General features: G+C 41.0%; 2 protein-coding genes across 2 annotated transcripts in view; both read right to left on the bottom strand.

Annotated features, from left to right (window-relative positions):
* Positions 1 to 13: 13 nt before the first annotated feature.
* On the bottom strand, positions 14 to 5,941 carry LOC108880228 (kelch-like protein 41b). Its single transcript, XM_018671680.2, is given in 9 exon segments — positions 14 to 432; positions 525 to 671; positions 1,061 to 1,246; positions 2,755 to 2,786; positions 2,788 to 2,863; positions 3,287 to 3,444; positions 4,563 to 4,970; positions 4,972 to 5,214; positions 5,216 to 5,941. Coding segments are annotated over 9 exon segments (1,824 nt in total). The 5' UTR covers positions 5,678 to 5,941; the 3' UTR covers positions 14 to 320.
* Positions 5,942 to 9,805: 3,864 nt separating this feature from the next.
* Positions 9,806 to 25,892, bottom strand: part of LOC108880232 (collagen alpha-1(XXVIII) chain-like) — a 28,432-nt gene continuing 12,345 nt past the window's right edge. The window contains 23 exon segments of the mRNA XM_018671688.2: positions 9,806 to 9,866; positions 10,039 to 10,234; positions 12,267 to 12,516; positions 12,615 to 12,901; positions 13,893 to 14,450; positions 14,647 to 14,683; positions 14,774 to 14,809; positions 15,046 to 15,126; positions 15,214 to 15,282; positions 15,454 to 15,522; positions 17,723 to 17,791; positions 18,555 to 18,623; positions 19,187 to 19,237; positions 19,239 to 19,256; positions 19,764 to 19,832; positions 20,604 to 20,672; positions 20,827 to 20,898; positions 21,032 to 21,100; positions 21,180 to 21,251; positions 21,344 to 21,412; positions 21,550 to 21,618; positions 22,730 to 22,798; positions 23,691 to 23,759. Of these exon segments, the coding sequence (XP_018527204.1) occupies positions 9,806 to 9,866; positions 10,039 to 10,234; positions 12,267 to 12,516; positions 12,615 to 12,901; positions 13,893 to 14,450; positions 14,647 to 14,683; positions 14,774 to 14,809; positions 15,046 to 15,126; positions 15,214 to 15,282; positions 15,454 to 15,522; positions 17,723 to 17,791; positions 18,555 to 18,623; positions 19,187 to 19,237; positions 19,239 to 19,256; positions 19,764 to 19,832; positions 20,604 to 20,672; positions 20,827 to 20,898; positions 21,032 to 21,100; positions 21,180 to 21,251; positions 21,344 to 21,412; positions 21,550 to 21,618; positions 22,730 to 22,798; positions 23,691 to 23,759 (2,478 nt within the window).

The raw sequence follows: 25,892 nt of genomic DNA, 5'->3' as shown, positions 1-25,892 counted from the left end.
AAAACAGTAAGAGAAGAGTTTACAAATGTTTATTTTACAAAAGAAGAGCTAGAAATGATGTAAACAGAGCTTTATAGATCAATCTAAATTGTGACTTCTTTTTTTTTAATACTGTGGGGATGGTGCAGTCTTTGAAGAGGCAGCAGAACCAAGTGTTTATAGTACAGATAAAAATCATCTGAGTTCAGAGAAAAATTAATGTCAAAGATCAACTTGACACACAGAAATGCGAGTGCAGAGGATGAGACGCCTCGGAGGCAGCTTGGAGGGGTCAGGAGATGTTGTTAGAAGGGGTTAAGAAAGAAAGAGAGCGGTTCTGTTTACAGCTTGGGCATCCTGGCAGCATTGAGGCGCATGGACACACAGGATGAGCCGGCAGCATAACGCATCTCCCTCAGCATGCCACTCCACTGCTTCTTATCATCTTCATACCTAACAAGAGAGAGGAGAGTCAGCTCTTAGAACAATGACAATGTAATGTAAATACAATGTAAATCTTGGTCCCATAACTTGAGAAGACTTACTGCCAGACATCAGTGACCTCTGTGGGAGCCACCTCCTTGTTCTCCGTCTGAACCATGGCGAAGCCGCCCACAGCGTACAGGGAGCCACTGTTGCTCACCAGGTTGACGGAGCTCCTCTCCTGGGGAAACTCTGTGAAGGGCTCCCACCTGAGGAGATACAACATTAGGAGAAGGTCAGGTATAAGATGGAGCTCTCACTGTAGATGTCTTTTGTTCTTGGTATATTTGTTGAAACTCAGCCTCTTTCTTTTTTCTTTAGCTTTAGCTGCTAACTAATCATTATTACATTTTGTTTCATTCTTATTTTCAGAACAGATTTAATAATTACTATTTTATGATGAAATGAAAAAGTTTTTCAAAGTGTTTTTCATTTCATTGTGACATGAAATTAATTTTTTTAAATTGCATTTTGAAATAAAAATTCAAAATTTATGAAAGTAAGATATTATGATATAATGTGCCATCATTTTTTAAATAATTGTGAATAAAATTATTTCACAATTGGGTTTTAATGTTATGTTCAAACAGAATCATACTTGTTTGTTGTGAAGTCGTAGGCTTCACATGTGGCCGTGAGGCCTTCTTCATTCACTCCACCAGCCACCACGATCTTGCCATTGTGGACCACAGCTCCAAACATGGCTCTGGGTGTCTTCATGGCTGCCAGCTCCCTCCACTCTGACTGCTTGTGGTTGTACACAAACATCTTATTGAGAGCTTTGCTGTGGAGACAAAGGGAGGAATGCAGTCGTGGGATTTTTAGTTTACAGGACAATCAGATGATGTTCATTTATAGTGTTCATGCACTAATGAATGGATTGTTCATATTTTTTTCCCATTTTTGTTTAGACTAATTGTCACAAAAAGCTCCTTCTTTCAACATGAAACATTAAAAAATACAAGTAGCAGCAAAGTAAATAAGGATCATTTGGAATAAACCGATCTGTAAATATGATTAGCAAAGTGATTATTTTCCCCCAAAGACATTTAAGCAAAAAGGTGACATTATTGAAGATGAAAATTTCACCTCATGTCCTAATTATGTATGCTAATTCTATTTACACTTAATAGACTGCCAGCATGTTTCACCATGAAGTTTTCATCAGAGCATCAATGAGTTCTCTTTTTAAAGGACACAGCATCTCATCAACACTCAGCAGGAAAACAGTTACACAGGCCAGAAAAAGCAGCTGAATAAGTAAGTGGAAAAATAAGAGAGAAAATAACCAATAGAAATAAGAGAGACAAAAATAAAAAATACAATAAAAGAAGAAATAACTAAAGCTACAGTTTTACTTTCATATAAGGGACAACAAGGTTTTCAAGGTCATTTTTTTCACAATTAAGCAACACTCTAATTTAGATAATCAATTGTGAATGTACATATTTTTATATGTGCGCACATTTAACTGCCTATACTATGGGTATCTATACATTGCTCGATATGTTGTTTGTGTTTGTGCATTTAACTGTATGCAAGAGTATGTACGTTCCTTTTTTTAAACTAAATAATATGCCTTTGTTTATACCTTGGACTTATTTCTTCCTAAACCTAATTAGAAAAAACAACTTTTTTCTTTTCATTAATCTTATATTTGTTTTCCATCACTTTTTATGAACATACTTATTGGCTTATTTGCCTTTGTGGATCTTCTCTTTTTCTCACAGATTTAATTGCTTGCTTGCTGATAATTAATTGCATATTGTGTCCTTTAAAAAGACGATGATGAAGGCTTTCACACCTTCTTTTTTGAGGCAGAACCCCAAATGAAATTCATTGCAGGAGAAGCACACCTGTGCCTCTTGATGATTAGCAGAGTGGTCCACTGGCAGCTGAAAACACTGAATAGACTGATTAGCCTATTATATGTCATGGTGTTACATCTGAAGGTTTGTTGACCTTTATACTCTCTTCATGGTCATGTAAAGCACAGTCCATCACTGCTGAGTGCACTGCAAACATATATTCAGTGCTACACTCTAAGGCAGAGAAAATAAGCACGCCCTGTATTCTCACTGTAGCATGCAACAAGAGTTGCAGAGGGTCAGTATTCTTCATTACTGTAACATATTAGACCATCCTGGACTGCAGCTCAGTAATTGTTGTCTATAACATGCCGTGCAGCCCTGCAGTCTAGCAGGATGATAGACCACAAACAGCTGCAGCTCGCTGTGTAAGGTCTCTCTCTCTCTCTCTCACACACACACACTCACAGCCTCATTTACTCACTTGTCATCTGTCTTTCCTCCAATGCAGTAGATCCAGTCCTTTGTGGGAGATAACAGCATGGCCGTGGATCTTCAGAGGAAGCTTTTTGGTCTCACTCCACTTCATCTTCCTAAAGAAAGAACATGGTGGTCATTTTAAACAAGTTTATTTATCAGTGTTATTTTGTTCCCTTGAATTTGTTGCTGCTGCCTTGCTCAGAAATTCAAATGAGTAATTATGACATGCATGATTTCCCATGTGGTTGAGTCAAATCAATCTGTATTTGTGTTAAATGTAAATAAGTTAAATATTACATCATAAATAGGAGAAAAACAGCTCTATAATTACTGCAGAAACAACCAGAGCAAAATAAAAGGTGAGATTACATCAAAACATGATGATTAATTATATTAAACTTTTTTTTCTCAAAGGAAGCAAATTGTCAACTTCCTGAAGTTAATTATCACCTGAAAACTTTACAAAAGGTGAGACAGTGAGAAATAAGGAAATGAGAAGGGGGAGAAGAAGCAAAGAAGCAAATAATACCACTAACTCTACATCGTAGCACATCACAGAATCCAGCGACTCGTTGGTCTGGAGGTCTTTTCCAGCCACGGCGAACAGCAGGTTCTCACTCTCTCCGATGTTGAAAAGGCATCTTGGGGAAGGCATGGGTGGCAGGGCAACCCAGTCAGAAGTGAGTGGATCCAGCTGTGGTGAAAAAATAATACTGGTACATTAAAAACACAAGAGTGGGGAAAGCAAGCGCCCTCTTAGTACCCATTAGCTCTTTGTCTTTATCTCCTCATGAATCATTGTCCTGAATGGTACCCACATATTGATTATGCTGTAAAATATAGGTATTCAAGGCCTTTATCACATCCTTCAGTGTTTGTATTGCTTAGGCCTCATGGGCAACATGGGAAACATAACCCATCAACTGCTCGTAGAGGGATTTAGGAAAAACTGTATATCCCAATCATTCTCGTGGTTACATGCTGAAAAATGTATTTGAGTTCCTGTCCAGTTTTTCCTCTGGTTTATTTGTGGTTAGAGCTCTACTAAGGCAATGAAAAATAAAGGACAGAAAGAGGTTTGGATGAACCAAACCGCTTGTTAGCTAAAGTAGGTGCATAGTTTCATGAATTCTCATACTTTTAACACATTACGTTTTATGAAGAATAGTTCAACATGTCGCTAAATATGTGTATTTGTCTTCTTACTAAGAGTTATATATTGATATTGATTCTATTCCCCTGTCTTTTTAGTATAAAGGCTAAAGCCATTAGGGGATTAGTTTAGTTTAGCCTAGCACCTCTAAAACTTACTAATTAACATATTATATCTGTTTAATCTCATTAATATCTCTGTTAAATTCCATAAAAAAAGACAAAAGTAAAAGTACAAAAAAGTCTACCTTCATAGGAGCTATACACTTTACGTGGTTTGACTTGGTAACAAACTGCTACAAATACTTGACTTTTTAAAATCTGACTACAAGGTTGCCTTCAAATAATGTGTGAGTGTCAATAATAACACTCCCGTATTGTAATAAGTGGTGTATTCCCCTCCCATGCAGTCGACTTTGCATGGACACGCTAAGCTAAGCTAAGCTAAACTGAGCTGACCATCCCCCTAAATGAAGATGTAGTACCATATCTAAGGTGAGTATAACATTTCATTTAACATATGAGAATGGTATCAATCTTACTGTGGCTAAGAAAACCAACAAGAATATTTCCCAAAATGTCAAACAGTTTCTTTAAGTAATTCATGTTTATATAATGTTTAGTAAAGGAAGTGAATCAGAGGAGTATCTACCTACTTACCAAATATACATAACACTGCAGAGGCACGTCCTTGTTTTCCTCATCCACAAACAGTCCACCAATGATGTAGAGCTGGTTCCTCTGTGACGCCAGGCTGACGTGGTTACGTGGCACCTGCTCCGCCATGGCCGCCAGGAAGCACTCGTTCTCATTGACATCATACGCCACCGCCGCCGTGTCATTGATCATCACGATGAAGTCACGTGCGTACATGCCATGTCTGCGGTTGTCATTCAGGAACCCGGGGAATAGGCTGTCCTCCTCGTCGCCTCCTTCCTTGTCAGCCCCCTCCCCTCCTTCTTTCTTCTTGGGTTGCTCTGGAAGTTTCCCCTTGAAGGCATCCCTGATGACCTGGATTGTCTTCTGGAGCTCTGGGTCAGCTTTGATGATCTCATCCGTCTCCACCTCTGTCTTTGAAGTACTTCTCCGGCAGCAGGCGGAAGCGAATGCAGTTGAAAGCATCCTTCAGGACCTTGATGCGCTTCTCCCTGTCGTGGCGGACCCAGGCCATGACCGACTCAAACACCAGCTCCTCCCTCTCCACATTCAGGGAATCTCCACCGATGACGGCGAACAGTTCGTGGGGTGCGAGCCTGAGGAACTCGTCGTCTTTGTAGAGGATCTCGAAGCGGTCGGCGATGTAGTTGCGTGCCAGCCACAGCAAGTCTGGGACAGCTGAGCACCAGGCCCATCCTGAAAATGGCCATGCAGTTGCCCAGGGAGAGTTTCTTCTGAAGATAGTTAACACACACTGTGAAGACAGAAGGGATCTGGAATCTGTTCGCCACAGCAATTATATCCTGCACGTTGTCATCGGTGAGGTCAATCTCGGCCGAGTAGAGGTACTGGATGATCATGTCTAGGATGGACGGGTTAACATCATCCAGGACTACCTCCTTGGTGTTCTCCACCTCCTTCCCATCCTCTGTGAAGAAGATCTCCCTGAAGTATGGGCTACAGGCAGCCATGATTAGCCGATGGCAGGGGAAACTGCGGTCGCCTACCTTCAGAGTGCAATCCACGAATTTGTTCTCATTCAGCAACTCCTTCAGCCCATCCTGGAGCAGGGTGCTCTGAAACAGGCGCAGCTCCTCCTTGATGGCGTTTGGATCCATGGTGAGTCAGGAGGGGAAACAGCGGGCGAACGAGGGGGTCTATGGAGAGAGGAAGGAGATGGCGGCCACAGGTCCTTTTGGCAGTCGGTCCTGGCTGGAAAAGGCAGTGAAGAGAAAAGGTTCCCAGTGTGAAGACCCTGCAATTTAATCCTGTCCCACTCTAAATATAGCTCCCTCTGCCCCCTGCCTGCCTCAGCTCCAGTGGAATCTGACTGGGCCAAATCACAGTGCAGCGCAGGCCTCGGCTCGAGCAGCTGCTGTCACAGACTGAAAGAAGCAACTGGCTGCTCAGGCTGGGGATATGCCACCATGATTCAGCTCCCAGAGTGTCATGTGGCAGGCTCACAGCAGAGACAATGCTGTCAAAGCCCTCAAATAGCTCACCTCTAACTCAACGTATGACTGGGAGCATATTTAGAGCAGATTCAAAAGTATGTTTATTCTCTCTCACTTTAGGATCTATGACTGTTTTCATGTCCTCAGCTAATTATTTTCTCGACTATAAAATGTAAAAAGTAAAGGATAATTTAATCTTGATTGTTCTTGTTTTGTTCAAACAATAATCCAAGACATAATATTGATGTTTACTTCAGTGTGATATATGACAAGAAGAGTAAAAAAATACTCAGATTTGAGAAGCTAGAGTTAGCAAACAGTGATGACTGAAATGACTGAAAATAGTTGCAGATAAATTAGTTTCAACTCTAGATTCTAGTAACTGACCCCTGAGAAAAATCGACAAATGTTTTAATTTTCAATCATTTTAATTAATGATTTTTTGCATTTATTTCTGTTATATCTTCTCGTTTTTGATCATCTACTGATCATTTTATACTCGTGCTAATATACTTTTAGCACTCAGGTATGTTTTTTCTTGAAACTATTTTGTACATGCTACAGTTTGTCAAAGCAATCACCTGAGTCAATACAAAATCTTGCCGTGTTTTATCTTACCACAGTGTGGTATTATTGAAGTGAGACTGAAGAGCACAAAAAGACGTTGTGCTAAAAATGGAGCAGAGAAGTTTGGGTGCAGCAGCTGTGAGCAGAAACAGGTGACACACCACACACACACACACACACACACACACACACACTGGACAAGCAGCCCTGTCCACCAATCAGAATGGTTCTACCCTTTCCCTGTTGGATGGATTATTGTCCAGCTGCTTGACTGCGTGTGTGTCTTTGTGGCTGTGTGTGACTGTGTGCTCTACAGTTAAACCTTTGGTCAGTCACTGAGATAATTTGAGTGCTGAAAATATTTACTCGTTGTCTTCGTTGTTCATGACCGTAAATGGTGTCACTTTGCACACAGCCATGTTTTAGTACAAAGGGTTAGAACCAGCAATTAAAGAAGGCCATTACTGATGTGTCTGGATCAACAGGATCTTATATTGTTAAGTCTTATTTCTGTGGCCTGATGAAGTGTGAGCAGTGTGTAGAGTTAGGTAATGTGTCTCCCGTGGGCAGCACTAAAGATAGATCAGACTACGCCACTTGTCGAGGAGTGTCTAACACGTAATTTAAGCAGAAGGGGAGAGCAGGTTCTGTACAAGGAAGCTCTGCCACTTAACTACAGCCACAGCAGATGAATTAAGTAAAGTTCTGAAACATGGTTTGGAATTATGAATATTTAGGGACTGTAGGAAAATGACTGGGACAGGGAGGGGCGTGCTGAAACTTATGTTTCACTTTTTAAAAAAGCAAGATCCCAGGGTTATCTAGATTTTTCTCTGGACCCCTGCACTGGGGGTGGAGAGGGGGTTGGGTGGTGGAGCAACACCTCCCTTCTCTCTCTAATATTTTAAATAAATAATATTACATGAACAACATTAATGAGTTGGTACACATTGGGGAGCTGAAACTCTCTCTTCTTTCTAACCATCATGTAATAGGCATTCTGATTTTATTTTCATATGTTGACACTGGCTAACCAGAGCCCCACACACATCCACTAGTAGCACAAGCATGATTAGCACTGGGAAAAAAACAAGAACAAAAACAAAAAGAACATTGTACATGTACAAGATCTACAGTGGCAGTAAACACAGCACACTGGCCAACAGATAACTGTTCTATGTTCAGATATTTAAGGCTGAAACACAGTCATTTTAATCACGATAAAAAAGCATGGCTCTGGCTATATACTGACACCACCGCACGCACACACACACACACACACACACACACTGGATACCCTCTAGTAGTAGAACTGGTGGCTCAGCTACAACACAGCCTCCCACACAGACTCTCTCTAAGGGCCATAAATGTGCTTCTAGTGACTGTCAAAGCTCCACCGGACTCCTTTTCTTTTCCAGTGGAGAAGAGAATCTGTCAGTAGCTTCTCATGGCTGCTTAGTCGAGCAAGGCTTGGCTCAATTGGGAAAAGGTGATTTCACATACCTCAGTGGACCAATGAAGATTCATCAACATTTAAAATCTGATGACACTTCCATGGTTGTTTGCTGATGTTGCCAGACCACTGACAGTTAAATCTGATCAAACCACACCCACACAGAGGTCTAAATACAGAGAAGAAATACACACATTAGAAGTGAGATAGGAAATGACTGGCTTTATGGCAAACAAATAACTCCTCTCTTATAGGAGCTGTTCCAGGCACTAAGACTACAACTACTGAATGCTATGCTAATGGTAAGCTCTTGTTATATGCATGCAGAAAAGTGATACTGTGTATAAATGAAGTGTTTGTTACAGTTTGGAACTGTCAGATCACCAAGTTTCATCTCACTACACTGATTAGTCAAACATGTGATGCTGAACTCATATTATACATTAACTTTATATAAGACTGTATTTAATAAGGAGCGACTACAAACTAATGAAGAAAAAGAAAAGAACACCCTTTGTTAGTGATAATGTTTAATAAGATCCATGTTTTTTCTATTTCAGACATATGGGTTCTATTTGATACTTGTTTGATTATGATGAGGCGATCTGATTGTGATTGATGTAACTAGGCTTTGTTATTCAGTAGATTTAATGATGGATAACTTAACTAAAATAGAAATATTCCCTCCCTAAAACTAAGAATAAAAATAACACCCTCCTCCTTTTTGTAACCATCCCTCTGTCTCTAATCATTTTCATACAGTCCCTTAATATAAATGTGATGCCTTTTCACACATTAGTTTATCTATTTATTTAAATGTTTGACATCAAATGTTGACCATGTAATAAACAGTACAGTATGGATTTATGCAGTCAGTACAGCTGGGTAACACAAAGACAGATCAGTTGCTCAACAACAGAAGTAAAATGCTGCCTGTACAGTACACAGCATGTGTTACCCAGTAGGGGGCAGTGTGTGTATGTGTGTGTGTGTGTGTGTGTGTGTGTGTGTGTCTGTCCATCAGTGTTGGAAATGTACTGCTTGAACAAATATAGACTGAAAATGGAAGAAAGAAGTGAAACAATGTAAACACAAAACATCACATTTTCATTCAGAGAACCTAAAATAACACTTTCAAATGCACAAAATGAAGTTACAGAGCATCAATCATTTTATAGAAAAACAAAACAAACTATATTTGATTGATATAAGTGACGAGAGGCTTAATCTCTGCTGTGTGTGACTGGATCTTGTGATTATGCTTAAAAACACCAATATACCCTACAGTGATTGCTTGAGTAAAGAAATTAATAGCTACACTTTATTCTAATGACATATTGATGGATGGATGTGATGTATGATTCTGACGTTGATAAGGCACCAGTTATTACTGATCATGTAGAGCAAACAGTCCATTTTTTCACAGTCTTTGCAGCACTCACAGACTGTGGATGATAAACAAAAAGATCATGTCCCATAGGTGTGGGAATCCCTAGGGAAGTGGAAACATACTGAGAGTGCTCATATGTATTCCTGAGAAGGACTGATGGAGTATTTCCTGCACTAGATGCTAATATAAGAAAAGAATGGAGGTATCTGTCAGAGCTAGGCTCTCTTTCTGTGTACTTAGAGGACAATTTTACCATAAGTGCTACAGGAGGGGGCACAAAGACAGGAACTATAAAGTGGTGGTGATATGGAGCAACAGTGTAAATGTATATGCCTGAGAATTATGCAAAATATTGTGCATAACCCTGTGAAAAAGGCTGGTATTAGCTGCCCCTCCTTGACGTATCTACAGCAGATGTATGGCAGATGCCTTCACTCAGCCTCCTGGAAAAAGAAAACATGAAAGTCAACACTCAAGATTGTTATGGCGTCATTTCAGATGGGGAAATTATAAGAAGAAAAAAATCAAAGAAAATGACAGATTTGCTGGTCGACAGGGTAGGTGTGAATGACATAAATGATATTAATATGGCAGGGATGAATCATGAGAGTGTACCAGTAGGATCTGGTGATCACACACGTCCTCTTGCACTCCTCCTCTGTGTCAAATCGGTTCTTGTTGCCGTTACAGCCTCCGTACCAGAACTGGGCACAGGCGTTGGCCTGCTTGTCGTAATACCAGCGGATGTTGTAGTCCCGACACGTGCCCTGGTCCAGGACCAAGCCGCAGCGAGGGTCTAAGGGAACGGTCTCTGCGGAGAAAGATGTTGTGTAATGGGAAAAATAGAAGGTCAGATCATGACAAGGGATTCATGACCTGTCCGTCTAATCCCACCGCAACTTAGCCACTTCTGCTCTCCTCTGAGGCAACATCTGTTTCTTCACTGTACTCTCAGGACGGAGCAGATTCTATAAAATCATCCACACCACATCAGAAATAATTGGCCTCCCTGCTCCTCACCTACATGACCTCATTACGGAGCCTGTCAGTCACATAGCACGTATCATAACCCCAGAGCCAGGCCATTAACACGTCATGTTCCTTCACTGTGGTTACTGCAGGTACAGGGACTGCTTCTTCTGGAGAGGCCACTTTAAAGAGCGCTGATTCCCCTCTGCCACATGAAGGACCAGAGCTTCACTGGGGACTCATCAGGAGACATTACAGCACATCTGATCACCATCACTGTTCACATTTTGACAAAACATGGATGGATGGTTATGGGGCTGTTGCTGCAGGTTCAGCTAAACTGGCACTTGCCGGGGCACAGATTCAAAACGGTGACAGCTCAGTCCTGCTCAGGTGATTCAGGGCTCAGCCACCACAGCTCTCTTCACTGAGAAAATGATAATTAAGGAAATTGGTTTCATCTTTCTGATTTTCCAGTTGAATGACCTGAGCACTAACTGCCAGGGAAAGGATTAGAAATAGAAGTGGAACAATATACGAGTTTTGTTCAGTTACTTACAGTCTAGCTGGATAAATTCTCATCAGTCTAATGCTAACACAAATCAAACTGTAGAATAATTTGCCTCTACAGCAATCTACTGCAGTGTTTATACTCAAATATATTAGCTTAGAATAAAATCACAATGGGGATCATTTTTTACAACAGAACTTACACAGGTTTAGTTTGGTAAATAGGATTTGAACTATCTGAGCTGTATACATCTGCCCTTACACTGAACACTGTGTAAAAATCTTTGTATTGCAGACACAGGCAAATGTCTAATGTCTTTTTTAAGACTTCAAAATGCTTAGAGCTCCAGTGATTACAGACACAGATGTGAAGAGGTGATAACACACCTTCTGAGACATGTTTTGGAGTAATTGTGCAATATCATCAGTCAGGATGAATCAGTAATAGTTTACCAAAACATTATGCAAAATCCAGAATAGGACAGTTTTGGCTCCACTGTCAGCACTTGTCATTGTGATACTAATTTCTCTTTATTATACATTTTCTCGGATGTAGCTCCTCTGCCAGCAGCAGGGTTCCTTTCCTGCAATCATATGCTTGTTCACACATCATAACTGATCTGGGAAAAGTTAAGTATGTTATGAGATACAATCATTTCTGGTGGCATTTAGGAGACTTCCACAGACCACTGCAGCTGGTTTACAAACCACAGGTGCAGTTTAAACCGCAGCTTCTGACACACAGCAGTGAGGCCATGTTTTCCTAAGCTAATTACAGAACAACAGCACCATAGTTCAATCATACTAATAGGTCTTAATTGTGCATAAAGATGTTGAACTCAAACATGATTTTACCAGTGCTGGTCAAACTCTGACTGAAAAACAACTGACATTTTGGATATGTTCTAATTAAAAACTCAAAACAGACTGTACATGGAAATTAAAATACCACTCATTTGAAAAGGGCAACAATAGCTCATTGTCACAATTTTTTAACACAAATGTGTATCTGAAGAAATACTATTTGGACAACACTTAGAGGAATGATGCATTTAAAAACACTTGCAAACACCTTCCTGTGCTATAATATCACATAACTGTTACTTGTCTAATTTTACTAAAACCTTGAGGAATGATTCATCTTGTTTCTGTTGCCTGGGAAGCGACTGCGTCATTTACAGGAAACAGCTTTTCTTGTTCTTTTTCTTGATAGTGTTTCTCTGTAATTATTATCAGACTGTTTGTTGTGGGTGACTGCTCTGTTTCAGGAATGGGTTTGTAACTGTGTCATGTCTATACCCGCACTGGCAATTAAATCAAATGGGTAAATATACAAGTATGGAAGTGAGTTAAACTTTCTGTACCTTTGGGGAGAGCTGGCCGTGGGGGAGGCACGTATGGTACAGATACACCTGAGGATGATATGGTTATATTTGTAGAAGAAGAAGAAGAAGATGATGATGATGAGGATGAAGATGAGGAAGAGCCTCGGCTGCTGGAGGAGTCCCCTCTGGAAGGAGGAACAGGTCTGATATCTACGGTTTCGCGGTTAAATGTGTCCCCGCGCTCAGTCTCCCAGTTTGTTGTATCAGTGTACACCTGCCCTCCTCCACCCTGATGACGAACACAGAAAACAGTGTTGAACACTTTGTGCCTTTTGATAATGATCTTTGTATAATATAAATCAAACTTGAAGTTCTTATGTTCCATACATGTGCTGTGCTTGATCCTTTACTGCCATGTTGGGTGGTTTCTACTTTGCCTCCATGGCTGTGGGTGCTGGTGCCAGTGTTGGTGCCAGTCTGTCGACCGTTCACGATTTCCTTCTCAGTCACAGGCCGGTATCCATAGCCACCGATGGCGTAGTTCCCATTGATGCCATTCCTGTTGCCGTTGTAGCCATTGTTTCCATGGCCGTTGTAGCCATTAGTTATCCTGTTGTAAATCAGGGCTCCGTTCTCGTCCTCACAGAACTGGCTGACCAGCTTGGATTCCAGAGCTGAGACAGAAAAACACAGAGAGGAGTCAAAGACAGAGGATGAGGGCACTTTGACCGTCTCTAAAGACTGTCCAAACAAACACCGGAAGTTTTACTTTTTACCACGCGACCTGGCTGTAGGTTCATGGTCCTCAGAGGGTGAATACTAACAACTGTGCTTAACTTTTTATCTATTGCCACAATCAGGTCAAGACTGCGACACAACAACACCTACAAAACTGATGACATTCCCATTAGCCTCAAATATACTTTACAAGTAGTGCTAATTAGCAAATGTTAACACGCTGACACACTAAACCAAAACAGTGAATACAGTAAGTACTCCCCTACAGAGCTGCTAGCATGGCTGTAGACTATCAGTCTTGGTAAAAAAAATATTTCCAGCTAACAGGAAAAGATTACACTGGTTTCAAGAGGTTTCAAAACAGCCTCTGGTGAAAATCTCATCGTCTGGAAATCTGCTTATTCACCTTCTTGCTGACAGTTAGATGAGAAAATTTATACCAGTCTCACATCTGTATGCTAAATATGAAGCCAGAGCCTGCAGGTGATTAGTTTATCTTAGCAAAAAGAGTGAAAACAGAGAGAAACAGTTCAAATTATAACCCACCATCTGAAATCTAAAAACATGGGTCCAATATGTGCAAAAGGTGTGACTGTCTGCGGTTACATTTTCATGATACTAGCTACTAGTTACAAAGTTAAAAATTATTACACTAACTGAAAATTCAGATAATGATGCAGTGAGTGTAACCTGACAGCTGCTGATACTGATATCAGTATCTGTCATTAAAAAAAATAAATCAGTGGCAGTTTATCATCTGATTTATATTTTCTTTTTACCTAAAAACACTGAAAAAAGAGAGACATTTTACAGCTGAAAAATAAACTTGTCAGAGGTCTGGAAGACAAACACCATTCCCCACTTACCTCCAATATAGCATGTTTGCAGTGACATTTCTTACTGACACCAACACACAGTGCCTCTTACCTGGCAGGGTGTTGAAGTCATCGATGAGGAACATGTGCTCTGTGTCTGGGTCAGAGGCGATCAGGTTCAGCTCTCTCAGGAACTCAGCCTGCGTCGGGTCTGACGTGTTCACAATCCCCAGGGCAAACATCTCAATATTAGCAGCATGTGCTTCTCGCACGGCAATATCCAGCTTCACTGACTCTCGTTTGTCCGTCTGGCCGTCAGTAATCACGATGGCCACTTTGCTGACTCCCGTACGTGAGCTGTAGAAGGCCTCCTGTGTGGCTTTACGAATGGCTGTACCTGTGTACGTGCCCTCTCCCATGTATGGGATGTTCCTGATGGCCTGCTTGATGTCCTGTTTGGTGACGTAGCGGGCCAAGTTGAACACCAGCTTCACCTCCAGGCTGTACAGCACCAGGCCGATCCTGGTGGCGTTGCGGCCCACAGTGACCCGGTCCACCAGCGCGTTTACAAAGTCCTTAATGATCTCAAAGTTCTCTGGGCCCACGCTCTCTGAGCTGTCAATGACAAACACCAGCTCCATGGGCCTCTCCTTACACTTGATCCCACATCCTGTAACCACATCACATCACGATATGAGATCATGACTGAAATGTCACTTTGACGAGGTTCAGTCTGTGAAATCTGATCTAATGATCAACAGATAAGACGAGACAGTGGCTTAGATGCAGAAATTAAATCTTCTCTTATAACATAAGTCAATACTGCGAAGTGAAATAAATATTGCAAAGATCACAAGATACTTTACCACAGATCTCTTTGATCATTCGAATGATGTCCTCTCTCTGAAATAAACACACCGACACAGTATGAGCATATAAATAAACACGAGAAGAAACTAATGAAAAACTATATGAAAAAGCGAGAACACTCACAGTGAGTCCTGCTTCACCTTTGATACCAGTTCGGCCCTGAGACAGGAACGCAAAAATTTTTTAAAGAAACAAGAATTGCTGCAGTACTCTAAAAGCAGCTGGGTGTCTACACATTCTGAACTCAGTTTACCAAACAAATATTGGCTGAAATGAATGAGAACAAGGATTAGAATATAATTATATTACATTTTCACACAGCTGAGAAAGCTTAAGCCAGTCACACAGCAATATACAGTAAATAGGGATATAAAAGCATCATAGGTGTCACTCACAGGTTGCCCCGGGGTTCCAGGATCTCCCATATCTCCTTTGATTCCCTTCAGCCCCCTCTCCCCTGCCGAGCCGCGGTCACCCTGTCACACGCAGCACGGCAAAATGAATGTCAGTGATCGGAGCATGACGCGCACACACAACCTCACATTCAAAAGTCCATAACTCACCTTAGCGCCCGGAAAGCCCTCTCCAGGAAGCCCCCTTGGCCCTGTCACACCTTGAGCCCCCTGTTCACCCTGAGTCAAACACAATTCAACACAGTAAGTGACAGAAACACACAGATACAGGTAATATACGGATATGCTGTTGGTTAAACTACTGGAGACAATATTAATGTGCAAGGCAGCAGAAAGCTCTCAGATATAGTTTACCGAATTATTATAGCAAGACACCAAATCACAGCCTACCTTTGGCCCTTGAACTCCTTGTCCTTGTGGCCCTGTTGGCCCCGGTGGGCCAGATCGCCCAGGGTTACCCTGCAGGGCAAGGTAAGATTATTAGTATGCTGCAGCACCATTCAACAACAAGGCCACTCACAAGACATAACAAGGCAGTAAGATGAGATAGAAAAGAAAGACAGGGTCATATAAAAAGATTAATATGAATAGGATTTGATAAGAATAAAATAAAAGAGAAGATAGAATTAAGTTAAAGGTTAAATGAAGCAGGAGAATAAAATGACACTGCAGTTAAAATGTGAATATGAATAAGTTTTCAGCCTTGATTTAAAAGAGCTGAGAGTTGAGCAGACGACCTGAGGGGTCTGGATGTCTCATGAGGTAACAGCAGATCAGAAAGGTATTTGGCCCTAAACCATTCAGTGCTTTACAAACCAACAGTAGAATTATAAAATCAGCTCTTTGAACTGAAGAACTGAAGTGATGTGTTCCTCTTCAGCAGCAGCGTTATGAATCAGCTGCAGCTGTCTGATCGACTTGTCTTTCCACTTGTAAAGACACCATTATAGCAGTTGAGCCTACTTAAGATAAAAGCATGGACATGGTTTTTAAATCCTGCTGAGACAGAAGTCCTTTAATTATTTATATTTTCTAATGCTGATATGCTGATAGATGGTTTTCATGTAGATTTTAGTAGATTTGGAGATTGAACATGTAGTGGTTTTCTGGCTTGGTCTGTGGCAACTGAAGCTGTGTGGCAAGTCCAGTCACTGAACTCCCTTTCTTCTGGTTCAGGTCAGGTTTCCTGTGTTTAACTGCAGCTGTAAGTACAGACCTATCCCCTATCATTCAAAAATCTGAACTTTAGTTTAAGTTAGACACAATTCTGGAGTGAACTAAATTAACCATTTAGCTGCTGCTATTAACACTGACTTCTTATCCAACACAATAAAAAAATTACAGTATTACATCCTACACACACACACTCTTAAGAAACCACAAACAGAGCAGCAGTATCATGTGTAGCCTTGTTAAGATGAACAAAAGGAGAAGTTAGTCATCTGTGCATTGTTTCTGACTGATTCTGAATTATGTCGGGGCTGATGTTGCTCCAGCTAGGCGCTAACTGGCTACATTTGGTAACAGTAATAACAGGGGGATATGTGATTGGCTCAAAGATGACAGGGTGGGTATTAGTGACATTTCTGCAGTAACATGAAATAAGATTTATTTATCTAACACTGTTCACTTTGGGGCTTCATATCCTTGCTCTGATTTAATGATCTTTGCTTGTTTTTGATTGAACTGAGTGTAACTGTATTAGAGAAACTAATCCATGATATCACCCCATGGGATGATCCAATGGAATAAAAATCTGTATATTAAGGTTCTGATGTAACACATTTCTAGTGTCAACTGACTTTCAAATGTGAGAATGAGATCATATTCCATCAGGACAGGTCAGCCAAGTGTCACACATGTTCGATCAATGATTTAACTTCCACACCTGATGTAAGATGAATGTGAGACACACTTTTAAAAACCTGTCAGTTTTCTAGGAAATAGCATTTTCGAGGTGAGGATTATCCCTGTTTCATAATACTGAGTCATGAATTTCTGACTCCACCATTTTCTCAGCATGATAAGGACAGGAGTCTGCCAGCATGATCTGCTTTCTCACTTTTTCCCATTTGAGGGCTTTAGTTGAGTCCTCAATTAAATCTTGCCTACTGCTGCAGGACTGTGGCAGTGCTCAGACCTGCAGAGACACTGGTCTGAAGTCTGCAGGGAATCTGGGCGTGATATTTGAGGACATATGGGTGCCGAGTGTTGCTTCATATAGGCCTGTTAGGCCAAGTGCTTCTCATCAGACACATATGTCTGTGGAGATTCACACTTCGCACCAATGTGTCAAGTGCTGTACGGGAAATTATGATAAATACCCTGAACAAATGAACTGGCAGCCTTTGAATATAAAGCCCCTGTGGTGGGCATGTTCACACACAAGATGAAGCACTCTTTTTTCAATCTGGAAGTCTCTGACTGCAGCAAAGACACAATTCTTCAGAGAATATGACTCAATCATAACCATCTGCTTGTATGTCAAATAAAATTACAGACAGCTTCCTGCATAAGTTAACACAGTAGAATGTTGTCCTTGACTCGTGTTTGCAGAAACAGCATAAAGTCTGTTTTTTATGCATTACAAATCAACTCAAAATTGAAGTCATTTTAGGCTTAGGAGTAAAATCTGGAAAAAGTGAAAGTCATCAAGTACCGGAGGTCCTTGGAGTCCTTCGCCTGGAGGTCCTGGTAAACCAGGCAACCCTCGGAAACCAATATCCCCCTGCAAAGAGGAAAACAGTGAAGATATATGAATACTTGATGCAGCACTTTACAATCCATCAGGCAAATGAACCCCTGTAAAATCTTGTTTCCTTTAATTAGCTTCCTCAAACAAATGAGCCAGTCTTTCACTGGGGAGATATTTTCACTTATCTCCATCCATACTGCAGCTCTGAAACTGATCCTACATCAACACAACAGAGGTTCATTTTGCAAAACTCCTGCACTACTAATTTTGGCCTCACGTGGCACGCACAATGAAGTCACTGGTATCATATTAGGTATTACATCACACTGTAAAGTGCTGGAAAGATACAGTAATAAAAAACATAGCCAAACATTTCAAATGTATGGCTGCAATTATGTTGCAATGCTGCTCACCAGGGTAAAATAAGAAAAATGTTTGTACACGTGTTGAATTGATTCTGTGACATGTATATGTAATAATGAGCATTGAAACTAGTGCTGATATGAGGTGTGTGTATTCTGTGTGTTGAGACACTGACCGGCCAAAACAGTAAAATACAGTAAAGTAAGGCAGATGACTGCAACACCCAGACTGATCTCATATTGCTAATGCTATTTAATGTAATAAAAGTATTTAAAAGTTTAAACAAGTAAAATGATCTCACACAAACTACACTAGTGTGACACACATCACTGCAACTCTATGACAGACACATTGCTTTCTTTGTTGTGTTGTTCTCATCTGCCACACCTACTTGACAAACATTATTTTTGGTCTCACAGAACCAAGTTCTCACCTTTGGTCCAGGGATGCCCAACCCTTCTGGGCCAGGTTCTCCAGGAAGTCCAGGCAGACCAGGAGGGCCCTAAACAATACAGCACATTATCATTTTTACACGTCAGCTTTTGGAAAGAACAAGACGTAACTTATCAGCTGGTGAACTTCACTGGGGCTGGTAGATGGATTTTGTTACCTTTCGAAAGAGCCAGGCTAGCTGTTTCCAGTCTTTATGCTAAGCTAAGCTAACCATGTGCTGGCTGGAGCTTCATATTGCAGTACAGACATGACAGTGGTACTGATCCTCTCATCTAACCCAAAAAAGCCTATAAGCATATTTTCTCAAAATTGTGAACTATTCCTTTAAATCTCTTCGTCAGTGGTCACATATACTCCTGATTCCACCACAGTGTCTCCTGTGCTATGGTCTTAATTAAGGAGAACATACTCGGGAGGTATACAAGGCCAGCTACTGTAACTTTTGGTAATAAATGTCACACTGACGGATAGATGGCTGGAACTGATGGGTAGAATACAGAAGACAAAAGACAGATGGATGGAGGTGTTGATATAATGTGTAGATGGATGGTGTGAATGTACAGATTTATGAGTGGCCAGATGGGCATGTCAGCAGCTGAATAACTTTCTCACCATGGGGCCAGGATAGCCATCTCCTTTGGGACCAAATGGACCTGCAGGACCCTGGATCTCCACGGTCACCCTACGGCACACGGATACAAAATAAGTCAATAATTCATTCATGCACAGGATGCAAAGTGATTTATAGATCAATTTTCAAAGGAAGCTGAAGTGGAATGTGAATGTAAATGGACACATGTGCTTTCAGCTCCTTTGCGTGCTTCTGTATTCTAAGTATTGCGCAATACATCAAAACAGAGGAAAGAAAAAACTTAAATATGCTGTAGCATTTTATTTGCTGAAAGTTACAACAAATGCAGGAGTGAGAATAGCACGACAGGATGTAGCTTTGTGTTTCTCATTCTTTTTGACATCTTCTCTGTTCTTGCTGGATCCTAGAATATGGTTGTCAAGATCAAAGTGCACACATGCTGCTGGACCTGCCTCTCATTACATCTCATTCCTATAACTGTTTTTCCAAACATACTGTTCAGCTGTGACAACATGCTTACAAAATCTGACTTTGAGTGTGTGTTAACAGGCAAACATCCAAGGCATGAATTAGATTTGCACATTGTTGTTTTCTCACCTTTGGACCAGGAAGTCCGTAGCCAGTTTCCCCGATCGGACCAGGAGGACCACTTGGGCCATTGTCACCCTAGAAAACATTTAATATTCCTGTAACACTAGAAATTTACTTAGTTACATGCTAATTGATTGTGATACAAAATATGGTGTATTGCTAGAGATCAAACCACCCAACAGTCAGCGTTTCCCTATACTGGGGCTAAAATATGCTTTGGGCCCAAAAGCTACACAGCCCACCCTCCTTTTCCACCCTGAGTCCCCCGAGTTAGTTTGGTTACAATTTAATTAAGTGAAAAATATCTAAGAACATGTATTCTGAGAGTATAATACCAAATGAAATGTTAAACGCTAGGTAACACTAGTCCTCAGACTGAGGTAATAATGCAGTAGTTATTTTACAGTGAGATTATGTAACTTTTGAAATTAGAAATAACACAGTCTTCGTCTTGCAAATGAAGCGATAAAACACACATTTGCTCCCACTCAGTTCAGTAAGTGGTGGCTAATGTTAGCTAACGTTCAGAAATGTTATATTAGATCTTGCTGTGTATCTGTTATTACTGAGTCAGTTCACTGACAGTATGACCTCCTCTCCTGTAATGATTTTAGATTGTAGACTGGCATTTGCTATTGTCAAAATGTGTCTTTGACTTTCACTGAGTCACAATATTAAAATGGAGATTATATCAATCCATCCATACATTATATGTTCTAGTGCTCAAGTACGGGACTTGGACTCGAGTCCGACTTGAGTCCTGATTTTCAACATCAATCAGGCAATGTGCAGGCTTCTACAGTTTTCTAACTGCATAGTCACTGCAGAGGAACTGATAGCACTTACCTTGGGTCCTGCAATGAAACGGCCTGGTGGACCAGGAGCCCCCGCCCTGCCTTGTGCCCCTGGTTCTCCCTGATGAAGATTAATGCAAGCCAAGTGGTTAAAATCATTAACTCAGCTGTTTATCTTTTCTTATCACTCCATGACATTTATACCCTCCCAGAGGGCCACAGTGCCAAATATAGAGAATTATAAAGTAGCTAATGATGTCTTAATAGCTTCTCACCTTTGGTCCTGAAGGTCCAGCAATGCCAGGTGGACCAGTCAAGCCTCTTATTCCTCTTTGTCCTTGGTCACCCTTAAAAGTTCATCATTGGGAATACAATAACTAATCTTATAGTTGCTTAAATTGTCATGTATAGTGCAATAAAATCTTACTGCAAGACAAGCAAAAAAAGTGATCAGGGAAGGTCACTTTTTGTTTTCTTTACCTTTTCACCCTGAGTGCCAATGCCAGGTGCCCCCTCTAGTCCTCTGAGACCTGGAGCTCCTGGCTCACCCTAATGACACAAACACTTATATGCACACACTGAAATCACTTTTGACTACTTATACAGGAGAAAACAACCTCCAAACTACCTTCTGTCCAGGGGCTCCGTCCTCTCCTGGCAGCCCTGGCAAACCTGACATTCCCTGTGATCCTGGCTCGCCCTGAGGACAGATTCACAAATGGAAACCTTAAACTCTGGAAAACTGTAGATGGTTTCTGCTGATGTGGATTTCACTGCAGGGCTTAGACCTACCTTAGCTCCAGGGTCTCCAGCCCCTCTCTCTCCTGGGGCACCAACCTCACCTGGCAGCCCTTGGTCTCCCTGTGTGAGACAAAAATATTTTTTATTGTATCCCATTTTAAACCATTGGTGCCGGGTCCTGACTATGATTTCTGGCCTCCTGAAAGAATAATATTTTACAGAGCCTCTCAGACAACTCTGTGGGTGTATCTACACACCTTGGGTCCAGGCGCACCCTCTCCAGGTAGGCCCCTGCTTCCTGGTGGCCCCCTTGGTCCTTCCATGCCCTGCAAGGATAAATGGATGCAGTAATAAAGAGAGAAACCATCTATCATTGGCTATTTACAGTCCAGCAGTTACAATATCAAATAACAATTCATTATTGCACATCTTTTCTTCAGTCCAGACAAGATCTGAACACACTGTTAACGGAACATTTTGAGCTTTGTTTATACACATCGCCTTGTGCTTTAAACAAAATCAGGTTTGTATAAAACCAAAGTTTATTAGTAGTGCAGTGTGAGAGCACATGGTGCACAAACCTGTCTCCCTCCTTTCCACACGTCAGCGAGCAGCGAACCAGAACCATTTTCTGACAGTAATTAACTTGTGTTTTGATATCAGAGAAGTGATCTTTGGCTCAGCTGTCAGCAGGAAACGGTCTCCATTGAGTTTCCAGCTGTTGCTCCAAAACACAAACACTTATGCAAACTTATGCATCATGTTGGTTTAATTATGATGGCCAATCAGTCAGCCTGACCTTATACACAGGCTACATCATCTAATTCATCTTTATTTTCAGGATTTTGAATTCCCCATAGCTGGTGCCTCTTCCAAGCCCCCTTTTTTCAATGGCAGCAACAAGCATTAATGTATTAGTGGCTCATTATTCAGTCTAAAATCATGCTGGTGGCTCTCTACTTAGCTGTAGTGGTGCTTTCAGCTAAATACTATAATCAGCATGCTAATGTTTACTTTTACATTTATTCATTTGGTTTGTCCAAAGCAGCATACAAATGATGTACAGTGCTCTGCAGTGGAGTATTAGTGAATCAAACGTAATGTGATCAGCAGTCAGCCAGACTCACAATTATAACGCTAACATAATGACACGTAGCAGGAATAATATTTACCATAGTGACCATTTTAGTTTAGCATATTAGCTTGCTAGCACTCGCTAATTAGCACTAAACACAAGTAAGTAGTAAAGTACAGCTGAAGAATCCAGAGATTGTTGGAAGTTCTAGATGGAACTGTCAAAACTGCAAATGTCACCCTGATGGTAGAATTATTTTTACATGGGGGGGGCATTAAAGGAATTAAGAAATAACATGCAAAACTGTCATTCTATAGCAGTTTACTTCACAGTAGGAGTCACTTTATAAATAAAATACTTGCCTTCTCGCCCTGTATGCCTACTCCTGGAAGGCCGAGCGGCCCTGGAAGACCTGGTGGTCCAAAGTCCCCCTACAGATTCAGGTAAGAGAGGAGGTTAATGATGATAACAGCATGTAAAGCATGTTGATAGTATGACAATATCACACTCAAATGCCAACTAGGACATTTCATGATTTACTGCGTGTGGAAAGCACCCAACAGGAGTCTTTGCCAAGATCCTGTTCATTTCCTTTTGGCTCAGTAATGAATAGTGTTGAGTACATTCATGCACATGCATTAAAAGCTTTATATACACATGCAGCAACTCAGTGACATTTGCTTTTCTTTGTTTTTTTTTCAGTGTCTTTTCATCCGTCACATGCAGCATCAACAGTATAAATATGTTAACGCATAGAAAAACCTGTAGGCAGCGGTTTGTCATTACCACATGAAAACGTTGCAATTATTTTGATGAACTTCAGCACATGGCCACAGTAAAACTGTCATCACAATCTTTGGCATGAACTCCCATGTATATAAAGCTTTATGTTTTAAAAGACCTGTGTTTTTGAGGGGTGACAGTTTCTTCATTCCTAAATGTTAACGTCATTTTCCAGTGACATAACTTAAAACACATTTTAAAGTCTCCTGGTCATGTCTCTGTCAACGTCTGCAAGCTCAAAGATAGCCAGATGGCTGCAAACACATCCTGAAGGGTAGAGAGAATACCTTTGTCTGACTGTGGCAGTGTACAGCTAACTTTCCCACATTCATCAGTCCTCCCTCCTCCTACACTCCCCAAGTTTTAACCTTAATTCATCACCTATAGACTGTGACCTCCTACATAACACCACACTGAATGCATTCACTGGTGACTCTGCCAACTCTTGGCCTTCTTAGTAACGAGACTCTAGCTATATCTTCATGCCTGTGTGAAGGCTTTTCAGCCAGGCATCTTATTTACAGCCTCTGTGTACTCTACCTTGTCTCCTTTGATTCCAGCGCCCGGCTGTCCTCTGGGCCCCCGTGGCCCCTCCAAGCCTCGCTCTCCCTGTGAGGACAGATAGATAAGTTATACCATTTTGCCTCTTGAAATAGCAGTTAAATGTATGAGAAAATGACACATAGGAGCGTGGTGGCAGAAAAGTCAGAAGATCAGCAAAGTTCAAAAAATTTATCTAAAGGGGAACATTAATGTCTGTACCAAACTTCATGGCAATCCCATAATCTGCTGAAGCATTTCACTCAAAACAACAAGAGAGAAAAGATCCACCAGTTAACCACAGTCACTGGGAACATGAATGTCAGCACAAAATTTCATGCCAATCCATCCAGTAGATGCTGAGCTATTTCATGGGATAAAGTGAAAAACGTGATGTTATGTGTGCTGATAGTGCAACTGATCTCAATGGATATCTGTAACAAATGTCATGGCTGTCCATCCAGTAGCTGCTGAGGTAGCTCAGTCTGTGGTAAGCTAATAATATTGGTCAGTCTCTTTATGATGTAAATGAAATTAATAGTTCAGACTGCGCAGACACCAAACGCATGTTGTTAGAATGAGCTCAGATTACTGTTCCAGATAACATGATATTTCAGTCTAAGTGTTTTCCAGCCAGTTCAGTAAAAGTTTTATACGACACACGCAGTATGCTTCCAAAATCAGACTCGTGAAACACACATGGTTAGAATCAGCTTGGCTTCTTGTAAAGAGAGACTATGTAACTATATGAGATAATTAAGATACAAATACAGGATAATGGCACATACTAAAGCACAGTGTAAGTGAAGCACAATTAGTTAGTCAGTTACACAGCAATTTATATCTTAAGTTTGCTACTGTTAGCTAACATTAGCCACCATAAACTGCTGGTCATTGACATTTCTTTATTTAAAAAGTTGCACGCTCTCACTCTAAGTGTGGGGTTTGTACTATATTAGGTTTTCTGTGTGTAACTGGGCCAAAAGCCTGAGGCATATTCATAACTGCATGATGGTTTCTGTAAAGAGGGAGAGGGAGTAGGTGTGATTTTAACCCCTTCTCAGCGCTTTACTGACCAGTTTTAAAACACGTTGGACAAAAATATGATTCAAAGCAAAGTACTCTATGTGACTTTAAATGTGTCTGGAGGGGATCTATAAATATAAAAAACAGGGAAAAAAGCAGGAATAGAACTACAGTGAGGGATTAGACCAGTAATCCAAGTTGACAGTAAGTACAATAAAAAGAGTGCAGCATAAAGTCTGTCTGGGTATGACTCTGCAGAGAAGTCTTATTTCCCTCGAGATAATTTCCCTGTCTTCCAAGGTCATCCAAGGACAACAGAAATACAGTGTCAGACACAGGACTACATTTATTAGCATAGTAATGCTGCATTTGCATGTCAGCTTCAAAAAGTATAGCTTTATTGTCATAACTCTGTGATCCCTCATTTTAGTGCACAAGCCGAGGTGCTAATGATGTGGAAAAAAGGTAATATTGCTGCTGAGCTCTTGTGAATCTGGAGCTTGTTGAGACACGTCATGTGAAGAACGCTGCTTTGGAGCTAGAACGCCATCTGCGAGTCACGGTCAAATCTCCTGTTGAGGGGAGGAAAAAAAAAAAAAAAAAACGAGCAACACCCCCACACCCTGAGGCCAATCTTTAACAGGGGGGGGTACACCTCCGCCTGTTTGAGGGTGGAAACCAGCAGTTACCATCTCAGAGGAAAGTTGACAGATGATAAATTAGATGAAGGTCTGGGACAAGTGGAAAATATAAGGATTTAACCTGAATTACAGATAGTGCACCTTCTGATGTAAAGCCAGTGTTAATGTTGTAACAAAGCCAAAGTGATTATCTTTATCAGTACCTAAACACATTCCATCAACTTGATCACACTTAATTTAACTGTCTGCATTTATCAAAGGGGTTTGTTCAGATTTTACACCTACAATCTTGAAGGAAGCACTCATGTTTTTACAAAGCAACATCTCCACTGTTAATAACAGCTTCTGCAGCGACAATGACATAGAACTAAGTGTTGACTTTGTTCACTTACAGAGCTGAAAATAATCTGTCACCATGTGTAATTTTTGAAATGAACTGAGGAGCAGTTTCCAGTCTCTTCTCTGGAACTTCTGCTCGTGTGCACCTGTGTGGGTGTGTGTCCATATGTGGGAGACAGACAATATATGTGTGTGT

Source organism: Lates calcarifer, linkage group LG7_2 (genome assembly GCF_001640805.2).
Source record: "Lates calcarifer isolate ASB-BC8 linkage group LG7_2, TLL_Latcal_v3, whole genome shotgun sequence".
Lineage (NCBI taxonomy): Eukaryota > Metazoa > Chordata > Actinopteri > Centropomidae > Lates > Lates calcarifer.
The sequence above is the reverse complement of the archived record's forward strand: the minus strand, read 5'-3'. Positions and strand labels throughout refer to the sequence as shown.